The 21,676-nt window shown below is 33.7% G+C and overlaps 1 protein-coding gene and 1 pseudogene across 1 annotated transcript; both read right to left on the bottom strand.

Moving 5' to 3' along the window:
- Window positions 1-78: 78 nt before the first annotated feature.
- LOC128195311 (uncharacterized) lies at window positions 79-2,479 on the bottom strand. Its single transcript, XM_052872565.1, has 5 exons — window positions 1,902-2,479; window positions 1,659-1,798; window positions 917-1,245; window positions 215-293; window positions 79-113 (listed from the first exon to the last, which is right to left on the bottom strand). The coding sequence occupies exons 1-5, from the start codon at window positions 2,477-2,479 to the stop codon at window positions 79-81; spliced, it is 1,161 nt and encodes a 386-aa protein (XP_052728525.1).
- A 1,007-nt stretch (window positions 2,480-3,486) lies between these two features.
- On the bottom strand, window positions 3,487-17,948 carry LOC108329123 (uncharacterized; annotated as a pseudogene).
- Window positions 17,949-21,676: the final 3,728 nt, after the last annotated feature.

The raw sequence follows: 21,676 nt of genomic DNA, 5'->3' as shown, positions 1-21,676 counted from the left end.
AAAAATGATTATAACTTGATTAAAAACTACAATTCATACGATAATAAATAATCTATAATAAATTAATTGTAATTTTTCTTACACTTCGGTTTTTCCCTTCCATTGAAACTTCCCTAACAAAATAACAATCCACACTCGTTATATCATTAAGGTTAATGAAACAGCAAAAACGATATGTAAAACAGAATGTGAGGGCTCGGCCAGTTTAACTTACCACAGCAACGACAATGGTCCACGGCCGGCACACAAAAGTAACCACACACAGCAGTAACCACACACAAAACTGCACCCGCCTTCCAACCACAAAGCGAGAGAATAAGAAAGGGTCAAGATGGAGGACGGAGCCGAGTACGAAGACATAGAAAACAACGAACTTTTAAGATGGAGGAGAGAGCGAGGACAGAGACACAGACGAGAACGAACGTTTAAGATGGAGGAGAGAGGAGAAGAAGGAATGGTGCGAACGTTATGCCAAAATTAAACCGCCAAACGCATTTCTCAAAATTTACAAATCTTCTTCCAAAAATACCCCTCCGCCTCATACCCTCTTCCTCATTTTCTTTCACTTTAGTCAGCCAATAGGAAGACGACACCTGGCGTTGTTAGATTGTTGTCAAAATTCCGTTGTCAAGATAACATTTTCCTTTTTTTAACCATAACATATATTACTGTATAAGGTTTTCTGAAAATTTAATAATAAAACTAAATTCAAATAGATCCCTATTGATCTCTACCACAATTTCATCAACCACTAACACACCGAGTTAAATCACGTAATAGTATAAATCACACTAATAAATAAAATACTAAAAATCAATAAATATTTTATTTATTACGGGTCTTACACATACAACCGGTTCTTCTTTGCTTTTACCTGGGTTGTTAGACGACCATGCTTATCCTTTAAATACATTACCTGATTTTTCATAAAAATTGAATTACCTTTTTCAATTATCTGACTCATGCTTAAAATATTGCTCTTCAGCTCCGGAACATAGTAAACATCCCTAATCTCTCCAACCCGTCCATTCTTCTGCATATGTCGGATTGTTCCACGCCCTTTCACGGCCACCTTGGAGTCATCTCCAAAAGACATAAATTTGGCCTCCACCTTGGTGAGTTTATAAAAGAAGTTCTTGTTTCCACACATATGATTGCTTGCCCAAGTATCTAGATACCATACCGAGTTGGTAGAAATCTCATCAGCCTTCATCTCTTCTTCATCTTCTTCTTCCCTATTTTTATCTGGTTCAAGAACACTAGATGTTTTCTCTTCCTTTCAAGAGTCGCCTTCTTCAGCTTCTCAAGCTCAACCCCTGTTTATTCATAATTTCATTAGCTTCATCTAGAAGCCTCCCTATCCGTTGAATCTCTTCATTTTTTTGTTTGAGTTCTTTCTCCAAGTTTTCCTTCTCCACAATTGTTGCATCCTTTACTAAGATCACTTCACCCATTGTTGGGATTGGGCTCTCTATGTCCATTGCATCCGAGCTCTTTGCCATCAACAAGATTCAGAAACAAGATTTGTCTCCCCCTTTGTCTCGGTCTTGCAATACTTTGCAATATGACCAACCTTGCCACAGTTGTAGCACTTGCTTGATTTACACTCGTTTGCATAGTGGCCATACTTGCCACACTTAAAACACTCAACTCCTAACAGATCTCCTCAGCCTTTTCCTTGTCCTCGGTCACACCAATTCTGTTGACCGGTTTGCTCTTCATTATCATTCCGAAAATTACCTCGGCCACGTCCACCTCGTCCCCGTTCTCCTCGCCATCTACCGCCAGGACCTCAGCTCTGAGTAATCCGAGATTTATTCGACTCAAACTGTACCTATAGTGCTTGATCATCGGGTTTCCTCTTTTTCTTTTTCTTCCTCAATTTGTGGGCTTTTAATGACCCAGCTAACTCCTCCACAGTGAGAGTTGACAAATCCTTTGTATGTTCAATAGTGACCACGATACTTTCAAAATCATCCGTCAAATTTCTCAAGATCTTTTCCGCAACCCGGTTAGGAGGAACCTCTTCTCCGTTTATTTCGAGTTGGTTGGACATCTTTTGCACTCGAGTTATAAACTCGACAACTCCCTCATTTTCATCAATCTCCATATGTTCAAACTCTCTTCTGAGAGCTTTTACTCGAACCTGCTTCACGCGGGTATCTCCTTTGTATGCCACCTTCAGAATTTCCCATGCTTCTTTTGCTAACTTTGCATTAGCTATTTTCTCGAATCCAGATTCATCCATTGCATTATACAGAAAGTACAAATTCGATCTGTCTTTCACTTGTGTCTTTTTCAATGCAGCAATCTGGTTCACTATCTGATGCTCATCATCTGCGGGTTCATTGTACCCGTCCTCCATTATGTCCCATACATCTTGGGATCCAAGAAGAACCTTCATTTGCAAAGACCAATTATCGTAATTGGTATTTTCTGACAATTGTGGCACACTCATCCCATTGACTACCTTTGTCATTTCTCTCACAAAAAAAAATTCAAGCACTCACTTTTTCTCTCACGGTGTTTGACTCTCTCCTCTCTCTCTCTTTCTCTCTCGGTACTCAAAGCATAAAGCTCTGATACCACTGATAGGAAAATCTCACAATATACGCACTTTGTTATTTTCCTGAAATTGAGTCTTGCTATTCATTGATAATTGAAAGGCTTTAAATAGCCGTAACACTTACAATATTACGGGGAATAAAAATAAAATATCAACTATCTTAAAAGTAAAATATGTTTAATCTATCATAAAATAATATTGTACCTAGATAAACCGAAAATCATAACTACGTATCCCTATTTTATCTCTATCAAATCAAACTAAATATTACTATACCCAAAGACTTATAAAATAAGATTTAAACAAAATTATTAATAAAACCCTAAAATTTAACTTTATCCCAACAACCTCCACCTCGCTGAACGCACCAGGGAGCCCTTCCTCACCATTATCACCTCCTCACGCTAACATCAACGAACCATGAAGCCTTCACCACCCACCAAATCGTCGTTCCACTAGGATTGAACTCCAATGAAGCCTCCCTACCCACCACGTCGTGATTGAACGAGAATGTAGACAACCCAAAACCACATCGGCAGTCGCGACAAGGATGACTGCAAAGCACTCCTCCAACGGTTTCGAGCTCAGGATTGATGCAAAGGACAAGGGTTTCATGGGGAAAGGGTTTCGTGCAAAGGAGGAAGGGCATTTTCGTGGACAACTTAGAGACGAGAGAAAGATTTTCTTTGGTGCAAAATGAATTTGAGATTGAAAATATCTTAATTTTGGTCTTAATTCATCGAAGACATTATCGACGACCACGAGTTATCGGTAATTTATTTTACCAATGTATTACCAACGAACCCAAGGTTGTCGATAATATTCCACCGATAATACACCTCTTTGTAGTGGAAAAAAGTTTATACTGAAACTTAGGAAAGACATGAGTAAGAAATGAAGATGTTAGTTATCCAAATAGGTTCATGTGAATTCCCAAACATTTCGTTGCGAAATTGTCACTGTAGTGTCCTCCTTTTTATGTGATTACAACAAGCTTGGAAAAACCTAGCAATTGCATGTAGACTTTTGAAACTCTACGTGGAAAAAATAATTAACTTGAAGAACATGTGTGGTGATGAAGTTTGTGCAGAGTTTGGCATCTTTGGTTCTGTTGAAGTGTGGAGGAGCAAACAACACTATGATATGCTTGTAGGGTGTTTGTCGGATGGTCCTTACCCTTTGCTTCTTTCCAAATACTCTTTTCATAACCTATTCCTTTGCTTGTAGAACGAGGCAAGTCTTCCAAGTATGCTTTTTGCTGATAAACAAAATTAATTTGCCAATTTAATTGGGATGTTAGAGTTTCATATGGCAAAAATTAAAAAATAAAAATAAAACAAAACTTTTGAGAGGGGAAAGGAGTGTAATATACGTTTTTAATTATTATTTTAAGCAAAATATTTTAACCATATTAAAATCCTTGCTTAATATAAAATCATAAATTAACTCTTGTTCCAAAAATACGCTTCGATTCCATCACCAACATGCCCATTTGAAGATAATAAATTTACTTAAATATACAAACAAGATTAATTTGTACTTTTAATTCTGATTTAATTTTTTATTCACGATTTTTTTTCCATTTTGTAAAGATTTAGTTTCTGGATTTTATAAAGTTTATAGTTTTGATCAAGTTTTTTTATTTATTTCGAATATGTTTACTGTATTCTATATTACTGCATTTTGAATGCATAGATAACACTTTTTTTTTAAATACCACCAAGTTTAGTTACTTTAAATGTAAAAATAAAATTGATAAATCTATGTAAAATTGAATATTTGATAAAACAAATTCAAACTTTTAAAATAGTTAAAAAAAAGATGACGAAAAATTAAATAAAACTAAAACTAAAATTTAACATATTAAAAAATATGAAAGAGTTGAATTTAGATAATAAATTCCTCACCTGTCTTTGAAGCAACCTCTGGAAGATCATTATGCAGGAACAAATCGGAATCCTCCAATGATGTTTGAATCGACAAAATTCTTAAGGCACATTTAGGACTCTTTCAGCTAAAGTTTTCAGATTGGGGCAATCAATTACAGTTGCGTTTCTTAAACATGAAAATTGCAGAGTGACATTCCCCGATAAAAAGCTTTGTAGTCGAGGTAAGGAATACAACCTTAATGTTGTGAGTTTTCCAAATATGATCTTGTCACAACCATCTTCATCTTCTATATTTGCTATTTCTTTTATTGATTCACAATTTTTTATAATTAGGGTTTCAAGTTGCACCAAACATTTTGCAGTTGAAAATGTGAACAAATATTCCATTCGATCACAGTCCTTCACATACAACTCTTTCAGATTGAAGAAAGACATTGCATGACACCCTAATTTTTGCAACAGAGGACAATTGACAACCCTTAATATTTGAAGCTTTTCAGAGTATGGACTTACCCATGGGTGCTCAAACCCTATTGACTCAAGCTCATTTAGTTCAAACAGGGTTAATCCATTCAATGAAGCAGGAATTCCATCATGAACTTGCAATTTCTGAGAGGGAAATATCTCCTTGACACCAAAGCATCTCTGCACTCGAAGATGTTCTAAATTGAGTACCTTGTTCATGAATTCAAAAGGCAAAGTATCTTTCTCATTTTTATCATCCTCAAAGCATAGTCGGAGAAGATTTAATTTGGTAAGGTTGACTTCTGGTACATGTTCATTGCTCAACAACATCATGTTTTTCTCATTGAGTGTCAAACCCCTAAGTTTGGGAACAACCTAGATTCAAGCCAAACCAATTCAAAAGAAAGCGCACGGTGGAAGTTAGAAGGAACAAACAAACACAAATATTGGGAAATATACAATGAAAAGGAGGAATATAGTTAATGTTGTCACCTTTTCAACCATGAATAGAGGTTGTTGTAGCCAGTTTATTGGAGCCTCAACAGCAGTTTCTTTGTGACTATCATGAATTTTTGATGTGAACAGATTCAACTTGGGACAGTAAGCCACATGCAAGATTTCTAACTGGGGACATTCTAGATGGTGTTTTCCAGGATAAAAACAACTCAGATGTGTTAGGTTATAAAGAGTCAGTGAAGACAAACACGGGAACTCAAACACTAATGTTTCAGTTGTTGCATCTTCATTGCCAACAATTTCTACCAACTTGTCAGATTTCTGCATTTCAAGTGTCTGAAGCTTCCTCGCAAACAATGTTACCAAACTTCCACAACCATCAACGAACAGTTCTTGCAAATTGGGAAAGCTGACACTTCCTTGGAGATTTTTGTTCAATATACATTTCAAATTTGACAAGTCTTTTAAACTGAGTTTTTTCAAGTGAAAGACTGTTTCTTTACTCTTGGCCCTGCTATTATGATCCATACCAAATATTACCTGCACCTCATCAGAGCTATGCACATTCAATTCTTCCAAGCTCTTCAGGTGAGAAAGTACATTAGATGGAATAACAGTATCTCCTTTACTTGCTCCATCAACTTCTAATTTCTTTAAACTGCCAAAAAATTTGCGTGGAAAAACATCTTTCACAGGTCCAAATCCCCTCATCTCAAGATAATCCAATAGAATCATTTGCTTTGAATATTCGAAAAAACCCTTAAACAAAAAGTGAATGTCAGAATTGACAAGCCTCATGCATAATTAATTTACATATATACAATAATTTCGTGCTAAAATTCATTTTACTATTGTTTTTTAATTAAACTGTGAGCTTACTTTTAATCTATATATATTGTAAAATAAAAATTTTGTTTGTATTAGTGAAAAATTATGAATAATATACCCATTTTTTTAATAATAATAATAATTAAAAGAACTTTTTAGAATGCGATCAATTAACAGAAATTGAAGAAAAAAAAGGATAGGAATAATGACACAATAATTTCCTTACCTGCTCGTGGAACAAGCTTTCAACTGTCATGTTGAGATCTGAATGGAAGGTTAAATCAGAATCAGATGAAGATTTAATTCCATAAAACATTGGCGCATTTGTGTTTCCTTGTGAGAAACTTTTCATATTGGGACATTTAAATAGTCTCATTATTTGCAAAGATGAGAATTGCAAAATGTCATTTCCTGAATAAAAGCTTACTAGTCTTGGTAGGGAATATAACCATAGTTTTGTGAGCCGTCCAAATATGATTTCATCATAACCATTTTCATCTTCTTTTTCTATTATCTCTTTCATTGACTCACAATTCTCTATACGTAAAGTCTCAAGCTTCCCCAAACTTTTGGCTGTTGAAAATGTGAATAGATACATCATTCTTTTACAGTTTTTCACAATCAGCTGCTTCAAATTGATGAAAGATGTAACACAATTTACTAATCTTTCTAAACGAGGGCACTTAATAACTGCTAATCCTTGAAGTTTTTCAGTGTAAGGCTTTACCCAAGGGTGATCTAACCCTATAGATTCCAACTCAAGAAGTTTATTTAGGCTTAATTTATTCAATCCAGCTAGTAATATTCCATCATGATCACCATCTAGTTTTTTTGAGGGAAATATCTCCTTCAGACCAAAACATTGCCTCACAACAAGATATTCTAAATTGGGTACCTTTTGAAGGAAATCAAAAGGTAAACTATCTTTCTTATTTCCATAATCTTCAGAAACTAGATCAAGATAATTTAGTTTGTGAAGGAGGTCTCGTGAATGTCCATCTTTCAACAAGGTAATGTTTTTCTCATTGAGTATCACTTCCTTCAGTTTGGGAACAACCTAGCAAGATAAAGTGATTTCAATTAGAAAGAGAAAAATTATGAAAAAAAAGGAAATGAAAACATTAATTACTAATGCTCTGTCACCTCTTCAATCAGGAACATGGGATGTGGTAGACTATGATGAGGTTGTGATGTGAATAGCTTCAACTTACGACAGTATGCCACATGCAACCTTTCTAATATAGGGCATTTGAGAAGGTGTTGTCTGGGATAAAAGCAAATAAGCATTGGCAAATTACAAAGAAACAACTTCGACAAACAAGGAAATTCAAAAATTTCGGTTATTTCATCTTCCATTTCCTCTTTCTTTTCAACAATTTCTACCAACTTGCTACAGTTATGTATTGTAAGTGCCTTAAGCTTACTGAGATTTCTGGCAAGGGTGGATGGGAACAATGTTACCAAGGTTCCACAACTACTTACAAACACTTCTTCCAAATTGGGAAAACTGACTATTCCTTCAGGGTTTTTGTTCCATATCCATTTCATATTTGGTAAGTCTTTTAAAGTAAGCTTTTTTAAACGAAAGACTGTTTCCTTGATCTGACAGTCATCCATGTCAAATATTACTCGTGCTGATTTACAGCTCTCTATATTCAGTTCTTCTAAGTTCTTCAAGTAAGGAAGCACATAAGATGGAAGTACAATCTCTCTTTTACTTGCTGCATCAAATTCCAATTTTCTTAAACTGCCAAAGAAATTATCTTGAAAAACAGGTTTTCCTTGACAAACTTCTTTCATCTCTGGATAATCCTTCAACTTCATGTGCTTTGAATACTCAAAAGACACCTTAGAAGCCAAAACAACTCATCATTACAAGTGTATGTATGTACAAGAAAAATTAATGAAGAAATCAACTTATGACATTTATATTGTACAAAGGCTTTGCTTCAAATTATATTACACAAATGCTACAGCGTGCAATTTATATATGTTTTCTAACTATGACAGTTATATTGTAGAATACTTTGTTGCCAAAGTTTTAAATGAAATGAAAAATATTGATGGTTTAGGAATCATAAATAAATATTATGATTCGTACCTGATGTGTGAAATGTTTCTTCAGAGTTGCATTTAAATCACCTTCCCAATACCATTTGTCTTTTTCTGTGGCTACAACTTGTACTTTTTGTAGATTTGGAGCACTTTGAACTTTGGAGAATTTCGTCATTTTAGGACATTCACTCACTACTAAATTTTCCATTACAGGAAATTTTAAGTCACACTTATCAACATTCATGAAACTTGTGAGATTTTGTAGAGAAACCAATTCTAAGGATCTCAATAGTTTAAACTCAATTTCCTGTATTTCTTCCCCTTCATTTTCTGAAATGATTTCCACAATCATTGGACAATAACTTACTTTCATCGTTTTGAGTTGAACCAAGGTTTTAGCAGTTGAGCATGTCATCAAATTCCTCAACATACAATTTTCCACTTCTAAATATGTTAAGTAACTAAAAGATACTGAGGATGACGCCAAAATTTTCAATTTGGTACAGCATTGAATGATTAAGCGTTCTACCCTTTGAAGAAGCACCTCATGCTCAAAGCCAATCTCCTCCAGAGGCCAAATGTTTTTTAGTTCCAACGCTTGAAGTTGCATAACAACTCCAATTTTTTCACGTGAAATAAGACTTGCAGGGGCCCAAATCCTTTTCAAGTGACAGAACCCCAATGTTAACCTTTTCAAATTGGGAAGTCTATGCAAAAGCCAGAAGAGAACTTCAACGTTCTTCAACCCATGCAACACAACTGATTGTAGATTTTGCATTCTGTGAACATTGATAATGTAATTCTGCAACCACTCTACTTCCCTGAAGCTCATTGCCATAAATTCCAAATTGTATATCACCTAACAAACATATAATACAAATATTATCATTATCAAAGCATATTTGGAACCAAATTTTCGTGAATAAATTATTTTTTACAATACATAAAAGACCTATATATATATATATATATATATATATATATATATATATATATATATATATATATATATATATATATATATATATATATATATTCTCACATCCTTTAGTGAGAGGTTTTTAATTCATCTTTTCTATTACCTTTTCTGTAGCCAAACCAATTGGTTTCACTTGTGAGTTTGAGATATCTGTATTGATTCCTTCAAGCTTACCACATCTTAGTATCAACAATTTCTTCAATGATGGCCATTCCAAAGTATGAGCTCTCCCGTAAAAACTCATAAGTTCAAATAATGATTGTAATGATACATAGTTTAGACGAGGAAACTTAAAGGTGATAACATTTTCATTTGTACCTTTGTCCCAACCAACAATCTCTTTCATCGCCCTACAGTTCCTTACATCAAGAGATTCCAAATTTTCTAGGTCCTTGGTAATCGAAACTGGAAAGAGATAATTTAAATTTGGACTCCCAGCAACTGTTATGCTTTGCAGATTATTATATTTAAGTATTTGACAAGTGTCATCCTTCCATATGCTCACTAAATTTGACAGATTTTGTAGAACTATTTTATGCAATTGTGTTTCATTTATATCACTAGTTTGTGGAATCATTTCAAAATCAAATATGTTTTCCACTAACTTGCAATTTGTAATGGTCAAGCTTTGAAGACTCTGAAATTTTTGCCCCATAAAACTAGGAAAAATCTTTACAAGTTTGTGACACTCTCTTATTATCAAAGAGTCTAAACTGTTGAAGGAATGAAGACCGATATGGGGTTGCCAAATGCTATTGAGTTTCTCCATGCAGGTGATCTCCATTTTCTTTAACTTAGGAAAAACATAATCAATATTCCCCTACAATAAAAATTACTAGTTAGATAAGCAACTAAAAGACCTCAACAATTAATGCAATTAATTCTACAACAAATGATAATATGAATCAAACTAAATACTGAATAAATCCACACACCTCATCATCTTTTGGACGAAATATATCCTCCATCATTTCACATTCACTTACAGAAAGGCTTTGGAGATTCTCCAAACTTACAGCCATGGAGAATGACAATAAATATTTCAAATTACCACAATCTGTCACATTTAACGTCAGCAAATTTTGAAAACAATGCTGAGATTTGTCACTCCATATCTTTTGGATGTTGACCGAGGATAACTCCAACGATTCTAGTTTTGGAATCAAAATCTGTAAGAATAATTAATTTCTAAACAATAAGATTATGAAGAATAACATGCAAATTTAATTAAAGATTGTAAAGGATTCTAGAGGATATACATATTTTTGATAATGCTTTATATTACCTTTTCATTGAAGAGTGAAAGGCAAGAATTGGTGCCATCTTGCTCAACTTCAACAATAATATCTCTGTTCCTGTTTCTCCCTTTTTCTTCCAGTGATCGTGCACTACAAGGAATCTTATCATTGGTATACAAAGAAGTAAATGCTGGTAAGGATTTTAATGTCAAAGTTCGTAACTGAGGAAACTCGATATTGTCATCACTGTCAGTATGGGGTTGTCTTTCAATGGAAACTATGTCTTTCAAATAATCGCAATCACACACTTCAATATTTTCAAGCATGGTAAGGAGTCCAACCATGAAAAATGTGAAAAGGCTTTCCAATTTGTCACATGATTTAATCTTGATGGTTTTTAATCTGCAGAAAGAGGCCTCTAGAAGCTGATTGTTACATAGTTTCTCCAAATTATACAATTTGTAAAGATACAACGACTCCAATTTGGGAAAAGCTAATAAAGGGTGGAGTCGTTCCACTGAGTTAATAATATATTGAAGGCCAATATTGTTTACAATGGATAAATGTTTCAACTTTTGAAATCTTCAACATTTAACTCATAGAAAACATCATGAACATCAATGAGTTCTCCCAACAATAAATATTCAACATTTTTGAACAACATTTTAACCCATGTTTCAGAATGAATGTCAATACCTTCTTTTAGGTTCAATACCAGAAGTTTCACCACTTCATACTTGTCAGGGATTTTGAATTCTCCCTCTATGAGCATGTTGAATTCACCAATGATAATCTTGTAGCTATCCAACTTATCAAAAAACAAGTTTTGTGGAACATGAGCAACATTCTGAATGTGTAAGTCTAGGTTTCGCAACTGATTCAAGTGCCTCAACTCAGAAAGACTAGCATTTTTATTTTGGATCATCTCCTTGGCCTCCCATAGAATCAAGGTGTCTCTCATATAAAATTCTTCCAAAATGTTCATCCTTGATATGACGTTGGAAGGTATGACACTTAATTTTGAGCAATTGCTTAAGTCAAGAAGTTGAAGTTTATCTAGTTGCCCAAACTCAAAGGGCAAACTTTCAATGTTAGACCCCGAAAGAGTAAGAATTCGTAGTTTTTTTAACTCTCCAATAATTGACAAGTTCTGTCCCAGAGTGCACTTTTCCAAACTAAGCATTCTTAGTTTTGATAAGCATATAATTGAAGAAGGTAAACATGGAAAATTAAAACCAGTCAATATCAAGACTCTGAGTTCAATCATGTCTTTGAAAAAGTCATCTGGTATTTTCAAAAACTGATCTTTATTGTCAATATGTAGGACTTCAAGTCTAGGACAATATATACTCCCAGGAAGATCATCATTGATATAACAATAGTGTAAAAAGATAGCAGTGTACTGTTACCAATGAAGAAGCATTGGTAAATTTGAAGATAAATAGTTTTGATGATGCTGAAAGATGTAGATTGTTATAGTTGTTTTAAAAGCAATTTGTAGATCATAAATGTATTAGGAAAAGCTTTAAACATGTAATACTTAGAAAAATTCGTATTCTTAGAACTGCTACGCATTTAATCGATTATTAGAAGCAATAATCGATTATCCTGAGCCATTCTAAAAAACCTCGTTGCACTGGAATAATCGATTATTACTCCAAATAATCGATTATCACAGTTCTGATGAGAACTGCCAAAGTCACTGAAATAATCAATTATTCCTCAGGATAATCGATTATCACTTTTTTGAAAACCCTCTAACGGACTTGAATAATCGATTAGCACTAACAATAATCGATTATCTGCGGCAGTTATAATTCATCTTTGCGAAATTAGATTAGTGGGCTATATAGGTGAGTTCCAAAACTCCTAGAATTTTTACTGAGCTTGTGAGAATACAGTGTTATCTGAGGAAGTTCCATAAGCTAGTTCATTGCACTGTCAAGTCTCGTGAAAAGGAGAAGCTCTCGCTTTGTGAGTCAAAGGTCGGAGTTATTCTCTTCGAGTTGGCATCCGGTTCGTTGGTCGAAGGAAGAACTGTTCTGCACTGTTCTGGATTAGAAGGAAAGTGTAGATTGCTTGCTTCCATTTCGTTGGTCGAAGGAAGGTTTTATATTTATGCTTTTTATTCACTCTTAATTGTACTTTGTTGAAACTGATTTTAGTGAAATCGTTAATCACTTTTTATAGTGATTAACAACTGGACGTAGATTCTTTTGAATCGAACCAGGATAAAAATTCAGTGTGTCAATTTTTCTATTCCTTACACTCATTACTGTTTTACGCACATCAAGTGTTTGTTAAATTTTCTCTAAGAAAATTGATTTTCTAAAACAGACCATCATAACTTAATTTGTGACCGTAACACGCTTTCTAAATATTTTATTCCGCTGTGCAACTCTATACCGGTACCGATTGTTCCGACATGTACCTCTCAAGTTGATCTTTGTGAGGCCACTCATCGATTATGCCATTTTTCATAAAGAACATTTGTTTTTCTTTGGATGATATTGAAAGAGCAACATCACGCACAATGTCGTGCATGTTAAAGCGGTTGCTAGAGTAACTTTCCAACAGCAAACTTGATTCTTTTAGCTCTTCTATCAACATATTTACTTTGTTTCTCGCTTCTCCAATTGTGTGGACTCCTTGTATCAAACCCAAACCAATACAAAACTTCACCAAGTCCATAACCAAAGCATCATTTCCCATTCTTGCACAATGTAAAAAAATACACTTAAGCTGCTCATTTTTTAGATGATCATAACTAAGCTTTATAGAGAACTCAATAGGTTCTTGCCCTTCCATAAAACTTTTCTTTTTCATTTGTTGATAGACATCCTCCCATACAAAGGAACTTTTATTCTTTAGTTTCCTCTCTATGGAAACCAATGCAATAGGCAACCCATCACACATTCTTGCAATTTCAATGGCTTTCTCATCATACACTAAATTTTGGATGTGTATTCCAGCCAATCTCTTAAGCAAAGTCTTTCCCTCAGTTTCATTAAGGACTCCAACAGAGAAAGTTGATCTCTCCTTCACATCCATTTGATTACACAATACTTGTTTTCTTCTAGATGTTAGAAGAATTTTGCATCTTTTGTGATCTTCAGATAAATTTTCTTCTGTCATGTTATTGAAATCGGAAGATAACTCTTCTTTTTCCATCTTATCGTAACTAGAATCAGATATATCATTGACATCTTGTTCGCTTCCATCATTTTCATCACTGATTGGAATCCCCAATCTATTCAAGTCCAACCCATCCCATAAATCATCTAAAATTATAAGGGTGTTCTCCTTTTCTTTCTTTAATCTCTTTCGAATGCGATCTGCTCGTACAATCTCACTTTCCTCTTCCAATCTCATTCCTAACATCTCAGCTATTTGTCCTTGAATTTTTATGATGTTAGGATTTCTTGTTATATTTTCCATAACCACCACATTGAACAACTTCTTTTCTTGAGCTTTCTTAGCAACTTCTTTGACTAAAGTGGTCTTACCCACACCACCAACACCATAAAGGCCAATCATATTAATTGTAGAGTCTTCTAGTGCTTGCATACACACATTGATAGTTTTTTCTCTTGATGCAAAGCTTTCATAACTAGTGTTTGTCAAAGCAGAATTAATGGACGGGAGTACTCGATAGGAAACTTCATCAAACTTTTTATTCCAAAGTTCTTCTGCTTCCATTTCCTCTACCATTTTTGTAGCATTTCTGCCCAATCGATACCTCAACGACAAGTTATTTGGAAAGAAACCAATGGAACATCTTGTCTTTGAATGATATTCATCGTGAATAAATTGTTTATACTTTTCAATCTTCTTATCCAATTGTTTTAAGCAATGTTGAACATCATCTTCAATTTCTTCTGCATTCATTTCTGCATTATTAACTTGATGTATCCTTTTCCTAGTATTATCCAACCTCTCAATGTTAGATTTGACCTCTTCAAATTTGTCATTGTAATTAAAAAAGTAGCTAAACTGTCGTTTCACTACACGTACTGCAATTTGCATTGCATTTTCAGTCGCCGTAGAGACAACTACTTCCATACTCCCTTGACAATTGAGACCTTCTCCTTTGCTTTATTGGTTTCTACTAGGGATACTTTTTTTTCTGATGCAAATGCAAAATTTCAAAGTTTATGACTTATAAGCGAATCAATATATAAACATTAAGTAAACATAATTGATAAAAGTTGATGCAAACATCTAGAAAGCTCATGTAAGAAAATCTTAGAAATAATACGACACTATAGTCACTTGAAAGTTGTAAATGTCACTAGTGTAGAAAAGTCATTTTATATCATGTTTTTATATCGGTTATAATTTACTAGGTATAGAAATTGGCAAGGTTTTGTAAATATGAAAAGTTTTTCTATACCCAAAACCAATATAGAAAGTAGCATGGTGATAAAACTATAATAAATTACAAAGTTTTTTCTACAACGATTGAACGCATAATCAGTATAGAAAGTGATACAGTGACAAAACTGTAATAAATTACAAAGTTTTTCTATATTGTTGGACTCGGAACCCGTATAGAAAGTAATGTGGTGGCACTTTTGTAATATTGGATAAGACTTTCTATACTTATTAGTCACTATAACTGGTATAGAATGTTTAATACTCCTCTTCCCAGCCCTTTCATGCTTTACTATTATTTGTGCTTCTCATATCGTCTTTTTTCTTCTCTACCCTACACCTCTATTTGCATCCCGCACTTCCCATGCCAGTTATTTCGTTTGTCGCTAACCTTCATCGTTGCTCGCGGTTCCCTTGTCGTCGGTTGCTCTCGTGCTACAATGGCGTTGCTCGTGTTGTGGTCACGTTGTTGGGTTTATGGCTGGAGAATTCTCATCTTCCTCTCGCGTTTGAATATATGTGTTTCTACTTTTTTTTAATCAAGTTTGAATATATTTAATAAGTTATTCTAACATTATTCATTTTTGATATTTAAGATATTTACATCATATATGCATTAATTGGAAGAATGATCACATATATGGATTTATTGACACTGTGACCATTCAAAAAGTTGGGATAAAGGTGAAGAGGTGAAAAAATACCTATTAGAGGACTTTGAAAATGGAAAAGAAAAGTCTACTTAGCACCTTATGTACAATAGTAAGTATGTTTTTTTTATAAATTATATTATATTCATGTAAATGTTAATTGTACCTAATGTTGTTAGAATCTTTAGGGGTCATTGACATTTGCTAGTAATTACTCCTCAACATTTTCTTGTGTTTCTCTTATGTTCATTACACAAGAAACCTAACACTTTGGCAATTAAAAGTACACTAATAGCATAAGTTTTTTTATAATTTATTTTTGTGTTATATAATTTAATATTACTACTAGACACAAATTTCAATGTACAATTAACTTTTAGAGAGTGATTTAACCTTATTCAAGGCTGTAAGAAACACATATCACCTTTAGAAATAAGTTACAGTTCATTAAGCCAATTGTAAGTAGTTAATCTTTCATACTATAGAAATACGATTATAAAGTTTATAATATTCTATGAATTTAACTTGTGCTCATGTTAACCGAAAAGTTTTAAGTGTGGATATTTTGTGATGAGACACATGTAGAAAATCATATCCACAAACATCGTTGACTCATGGGATTTGGTAATATGTACAATTTATAACTAACATTTCAAATATTTATCACTATAAATTGACTCAAACTGTTCAATGTGTAGATTTTCAGTGACACGCCTCCATTGGAGCAAGATGTCCTAAAGGAAGTTTGTGAATAGTGGGTTTGGTTCCTTTTAAGTATCTATAATATATGATATTAGGTGATTTTATGAGGTTGAGATTGTATTAGCTTTGATGTAATTATTACAACATTGAATGAATATATATATCTTGGTTGGGTGTTTTGGAGGTTATAAATTTGACTATTCTAGACTATATTAATTATATGCATGTTTGTATGTGGTAGGGAACAGATACAACCTGTCATTTAAAAATAATTTGTAATTTTTTATATTGATTCGTCTCCAAATAGGTATAGAAAGTGGATTTTTTTAAACAGGTTAAAGTGTCAACCAATTTAAAAACTCAGAGTCATATAAATAATGCATTTTTTAAATCAGTTAAAGCCTTCCAGTAGTTTAAAAAGTATGGGTCATTTATATAAAAAGTTCACTTTTCTAACCGGTTTAAATAGTCTGGGTCATATATATATATATATATATAATTTTGATTCCCAAAACAATTTTTTAAACCAGTTTCAAAACTAAGTATTAAAAGTAGACATTTTAAATCGATTTAAAAAAGTTGAATATTTTTCATACCCTTATTTCTATAGTTTCAAAAATCAGTTTAAAGTTTCTTTAACTTGTTTAAAAAGATTTTTGTGCAGTATTGTGTCTTAAGAAATCGTATAATAGTTTGACATTTTGTAGTAAGTGGAGTGATGTTTTACGTCATGAAAAATGTATTAAGTAAGGAATCAACAAATTGATATCAACTCCCAACTACTCACATTATTCATCTGGGCCAGCATCTGGGCGCATGATGGGTACAAACCCAATAAAAATACAAAAACTAGAGAAGCAATTTCAGTGAAAAAAGAATAGATGGAATGGTTGATTTTTGTTCTTTGTTAGTGAATGATGGTCATCAATGCATGCTTATCTCTGTTTGCTCTTTGCCATATTACTAATATTTACTTCAACTTCTCTCACTGTCAAACTCCACTATTTCAACATTTTATACTTTCTATTATTTCCAGTTCTGTAAATAAAGGCTTGCTGCTCATAACTGTAATTTTTCTTTGTTCACACACATATTATTTATTGAACATGCCATTTTATTTAAAAATAAAATAAATTAATAATATATAAATAAATACAAATTTTATTTTACAAATGAATTTCATCAAATTGAATAAAATTTAAATTTTACATAAGAGAGTTAACCAAAATCTGTAAGAAAAATTTATTTATTAGAATTATGATGCGGTCTCTGTTGAAGTTGATTCATTAATGTCTTATATTAAATAAATGAGGGTAAAATTTATCTTAAAAATTAATTTTATAAAATAAAATTAGATTTAAAATTTATATTGTAAGACTATTATTTTGTTTTCAATAAAAATTTTGTATGAAAATGAAACATTGCCTAAAAATGGTGGTTGAGAGATATATTTAATAGAAAGAGTAGAAAGAAACATTGAGTAAGGTATTTACCTGTGGATCACCGCTGCACTGCACAGAGAAGAGGTGAAGCATGGAGATCATAGCATCTTGAGTGTGAAAAGTGAAAGAGAGCATAGAAGAGAAGGGGTTGGTTATGTAGGTTTGGTGAAGCATAAGAAGAGGAGCAAAGTGTGTGCAGAAACGATGAGTTTGAGATGAATCTGAGATTGTGGAGTGTTGTTATGGATCTGAAATTCAAAAGAGAGAGGAGAAGAAATCCATTAAAATAAACCTCTCTTCTTTAAACTAAACTAAACATATTCATTCTTATTCATTTAACTCTATACTTGCCAACAGCTGTCACACACAATTATTGAATCCGTATCATTTTCCATATCGTCTTCTCACGTTGCCCATCTCTACTTATTATCACCATACCTAGTCCTCACGTCTATGCACAAATAATTTTACAAAAACCCAACAACAAAAACTGGGTCATATCTAACCCTTTACATTTCCACCACTTTTTTTTATTATACTTTTTTTTTTCGAAAGTTTATTTGACTTTGATTATTAGTAAATATCTTTTTTGCTTTGATTAGAGAGGTAACTAAAGTTTAATATTGTTTTTTTAATAATTTTTTATTAGAATATTTGGTTTCAACTTGAACCAAAACTAAATATTTATTTCTGTTTCAATTTGGTTATAATTAAAGTTTAATGTTTTTATTTTAAATACTTTTTTAAAGAGTATTTAGCTTTGGTTATGATAGGAATCAAAATCGAATATCCATATTTGCTTTAATTTTGGTTGTGAAACTTAATATCACTAGTAAAAAGAGAGGTTTTTAAACTCGTACATTACGCTTCGGATTTTTGAAATCGAAGCGTATCAAAATAAGGTGGCAATTTTGTAATTTTTGCAAAACTATATGTCTCGGTTCAATTGGAACCGATGCCTAAATGGTATACTGTCTCGGTTTTCTGACCAACCGAGGCAACAAACTCTACTTTCCTTCTACAAATTAGCTTTTTCACCTGCCAACTTTTTCAAAATAGGCTTACTGCCTCGGTTCTGTGCAGAACCGAGGTAGTATGTCCTGCCAAAAGCTAACAACCTCTAAATCTAAACGTTTCAAATCAATTTTGTTAGCCTTTACTGTCTCGGTTCCATTTGAACCGATGTCATAAGGCCTTAATGCCTCGGTTTAACCGCGAATCGATGCCTATAGTTTTTTTTTGCCATTTATAATTTTTTTTTTAATTTTTTATGATAGGTTTAGGCATCGGTTGTCTTTAGAACCGAAGCAGTAGAGTCTTATTACCTTGGTTGTCTACTTAACCGAGGTAATAGCTTCTTCGATTTTAAAATTTCAGACCTTTCATTCTCCCCTTTCATTCTCCCCTTCCACAACCTTCTCACCACCACCATCCTTAACTCCCACCAAACAAACTTAACCTCAGATTCACCATCCTCAACTCGCTCCGTCGCCGCTGCCTCCACCATCAGTCGTCGCAGCTGCCTCCACCATCGGTTGTCGTCGTTGCCTCCACCATTGGTTGTCACTGTTGCCTCCACCGTTGGTCGTTGCCGCTGCCTCCACCATTGGTCGTCGTCACTGCCTCCACCACCGATCGTCGCCACTGTCTCTACTTCTCTCACGCGAACTACGTTGTTCGTTGTCGCCTTTGGTTGTACGTCGTCGGCACTGGCTGTTCGTCACCGTCTTCGGCCGTTTATCATCGCCTTTAGCCGTTTGTCGTCGCCTTTGGCCGTTCGTTGCCGCCTTTGGTTGTTTCGTCGCCGCCTCCATTGTCCCAAATAAAAAAGAAAAAGAAAATATTTTGAAAAGAAAAAGTCCCCATTTTCTGAAAAAAAAAATAAAATAAAAAAAAGGCATCTACCACCTCGGCTCGAAACCAACCGAGGCAAAAAACTCACACATATTGCCTCGATTCAGAACCGAGGCAAAAAGGTTACCCCTTTTTGCCTCGCCTGTATATACCTCGGTTCAGGAACCGCAGTCATAAACCCAAAACAACCGAAGCAATAGCCCTTCGTTGCACTAGTGTATTAACATTTTTTTTTAATTTTGTTTTTGTTTTTTGTTTCATTCTACTTATTAAACTTGTACAAAATCCCGCAAAGAAATCCAAAATAGAAACAAAAATAAGTTAGAATTTAGATAGTTATAAATGTGTTAAACGCTTACTAAATCTTATAAATTATCATATCTTTATAAAAATTAAATATGATTCTACGTTTCTATTAAATATTTTGCATATGTTTTTTTAAATATTGAATGAAATTATTGAGAATTGGTGTAGGATTCTTGAATTTTTGCACAAAAGATATCAATTAATATATAAAAATCCAAAGTTATAAAGTATTTGACTGAATGCAATTATTACCATTTTTCAGCTACTTGTAATATGAACATGAATAATGGTTGTCATTCAATATATTACATAGTAACTCCACTTATATGAGTCGGTTAATCTATTACACTACACTATACCAACATAATTGTAAACAGTTGAAGAAGATCACTGGAATAAAAAAATTATATATCAAAATACCAAACCTTGAGAGACAATCATGTAAGTTTTTAGCCTTAACAGTTGATTTCCCCGACAACATATGTCATGCAATTGAATTATGAAAAATGACATGTTTTAGGATACACTTATATAACAACGAAAGTTCTTAAAATTGAGATAACATTGAGGTTCTTACTAATATATTACTTGTTTGAGATGGTTGGGGAAGACTAAGTACGGACAAAAACCACATAGTAATATTGTTCGTTAAGAAATCACAACTAGCCGTCAATGATGCCTGACATAGTGTAATATACGAGGACCAAATAAATAATCTTACCAACCTCCCTTGGTGTCAAAGCTTCTTGGATCTTCATTTTAACCAAATCCAAACGAGTATTTACTTCATCTTTTTTGTTTTCCTGAATGTTTAGTAGTATACCAATCAAGCTATCACACACATTCTTCTCTACGTGCATTACATCTATGCAATGTCTAACCTCTAACTTTGACCAATATAGAATATCAAAGAATATTGATTTTTTTTCTTCCAAAAGCTCGTTGCAGAAGACTTCTTGGATGTTTTCCCAAATACGTTATGTATTTTATTAACTTTTTCATGAATTTAAAGGCTAATCAGTACAATTGATGCATTGTCATTCTCTTGATGTCCATTTTATGTGTTTTTTAACCTTCGATATGATGATTAGATTGCAAAAATCCTCGATACACTAGTAAAAAGGACTTATTACCGCGCCTATTATGCTTCGGTTCAGTAGAAACCGAAGCATAATATGACACGGTGGCATTTTTGAAATTTTTGGGATAGTATAGGCCTCAGTTGTCTTAGAACCGAAGCAATATAGACCCTATGGCCTCGGTTGTATGCAGAACCGAAGCCAAAAATCTCTGCAAAACATTAACAATCCAGTCAGCTGTCTGATGGAAATCTCTGTACAGGGTTTTCTTCCTCAGTTCCCCGTAGAACCGAGGCCATAACCCTTGACAGAAAGATGACAGTTGAAATGGTCAAATGTTTTGCTAATGTATGCAGGAGATTTGGCCTCGGTTGCCCTTACAACTGATGTCGTAGGTCACTACAAAACTCTAACAACCAACATTTGCAGTCTGATCAATAGAAAAAGTAAGTGAGATGGTTAGACATTTGGCCTCGGTTCCCCTTACAACCTAGGCCATATCCCCCTACAAATTCTAACATTGCCATATCTGTAGTCTTACAATAAAAGCGGAAGTCAAAGGGTCAGACATTTGGCCTTGGTTCTACCAGAACCAATGTCATAGAGTCTGATATGACCTCCTTTGACTTATTTTAAATATTTAATATATATTTTTGGGATTTTGGCCTTGGTTTGGCGCGAAACCGAGGCAAAATGTTTGATCGAATATTGCAAAATTGTCATTTTGAATTTAATTTGAATTTGTTTTAAATGACTTTTGGCCTCGGTTAGGTGGACAACTGAGGCCATAACC

Source organism: Vigna angularis, chromosome 2, assembly GCF_016808095.1.
Source record: "Vigna angularis cultivar LongXiaoDou No.4 chromosome 2, ASM1680809v1, whole genome shotgun sequence".
Lineage (NCBI taxonomy): Eukaryota > Viridiplantae > Streptophyta > Magnoliopsida > Fabales > Fabaceae > Vigna > Vigna angularis.
This window is presented reverse-complemented; position numbering and strand designations above follow the sequence as displayed.

Excerpts from the sequence above, each read along its gene's own strand:
- LOC128195311 (XM_052872565.1), bottom strand. The coding sequence starts at position 2,479 with ATGACAAAGGTAGTCAATGGGATGAGTGTGCCACAATTGTCAGAAAAT. Across the intron at positions 1,799-1,901 it reads ACTGTGGAGGAGTTAGCTGG|AGCTGAGGTCCTGGCGGTAG; the intron begins GTCATTAAAAGC and ends CGGATTACTCAG. Across the intron at positions 294-916 it reads CAATTTTTATGAAAAATCAG|GCGGGTGCAGTTTTGTGTGT; the intron begins GTAATGTATTTA and ends TGTGGTTGGAAG.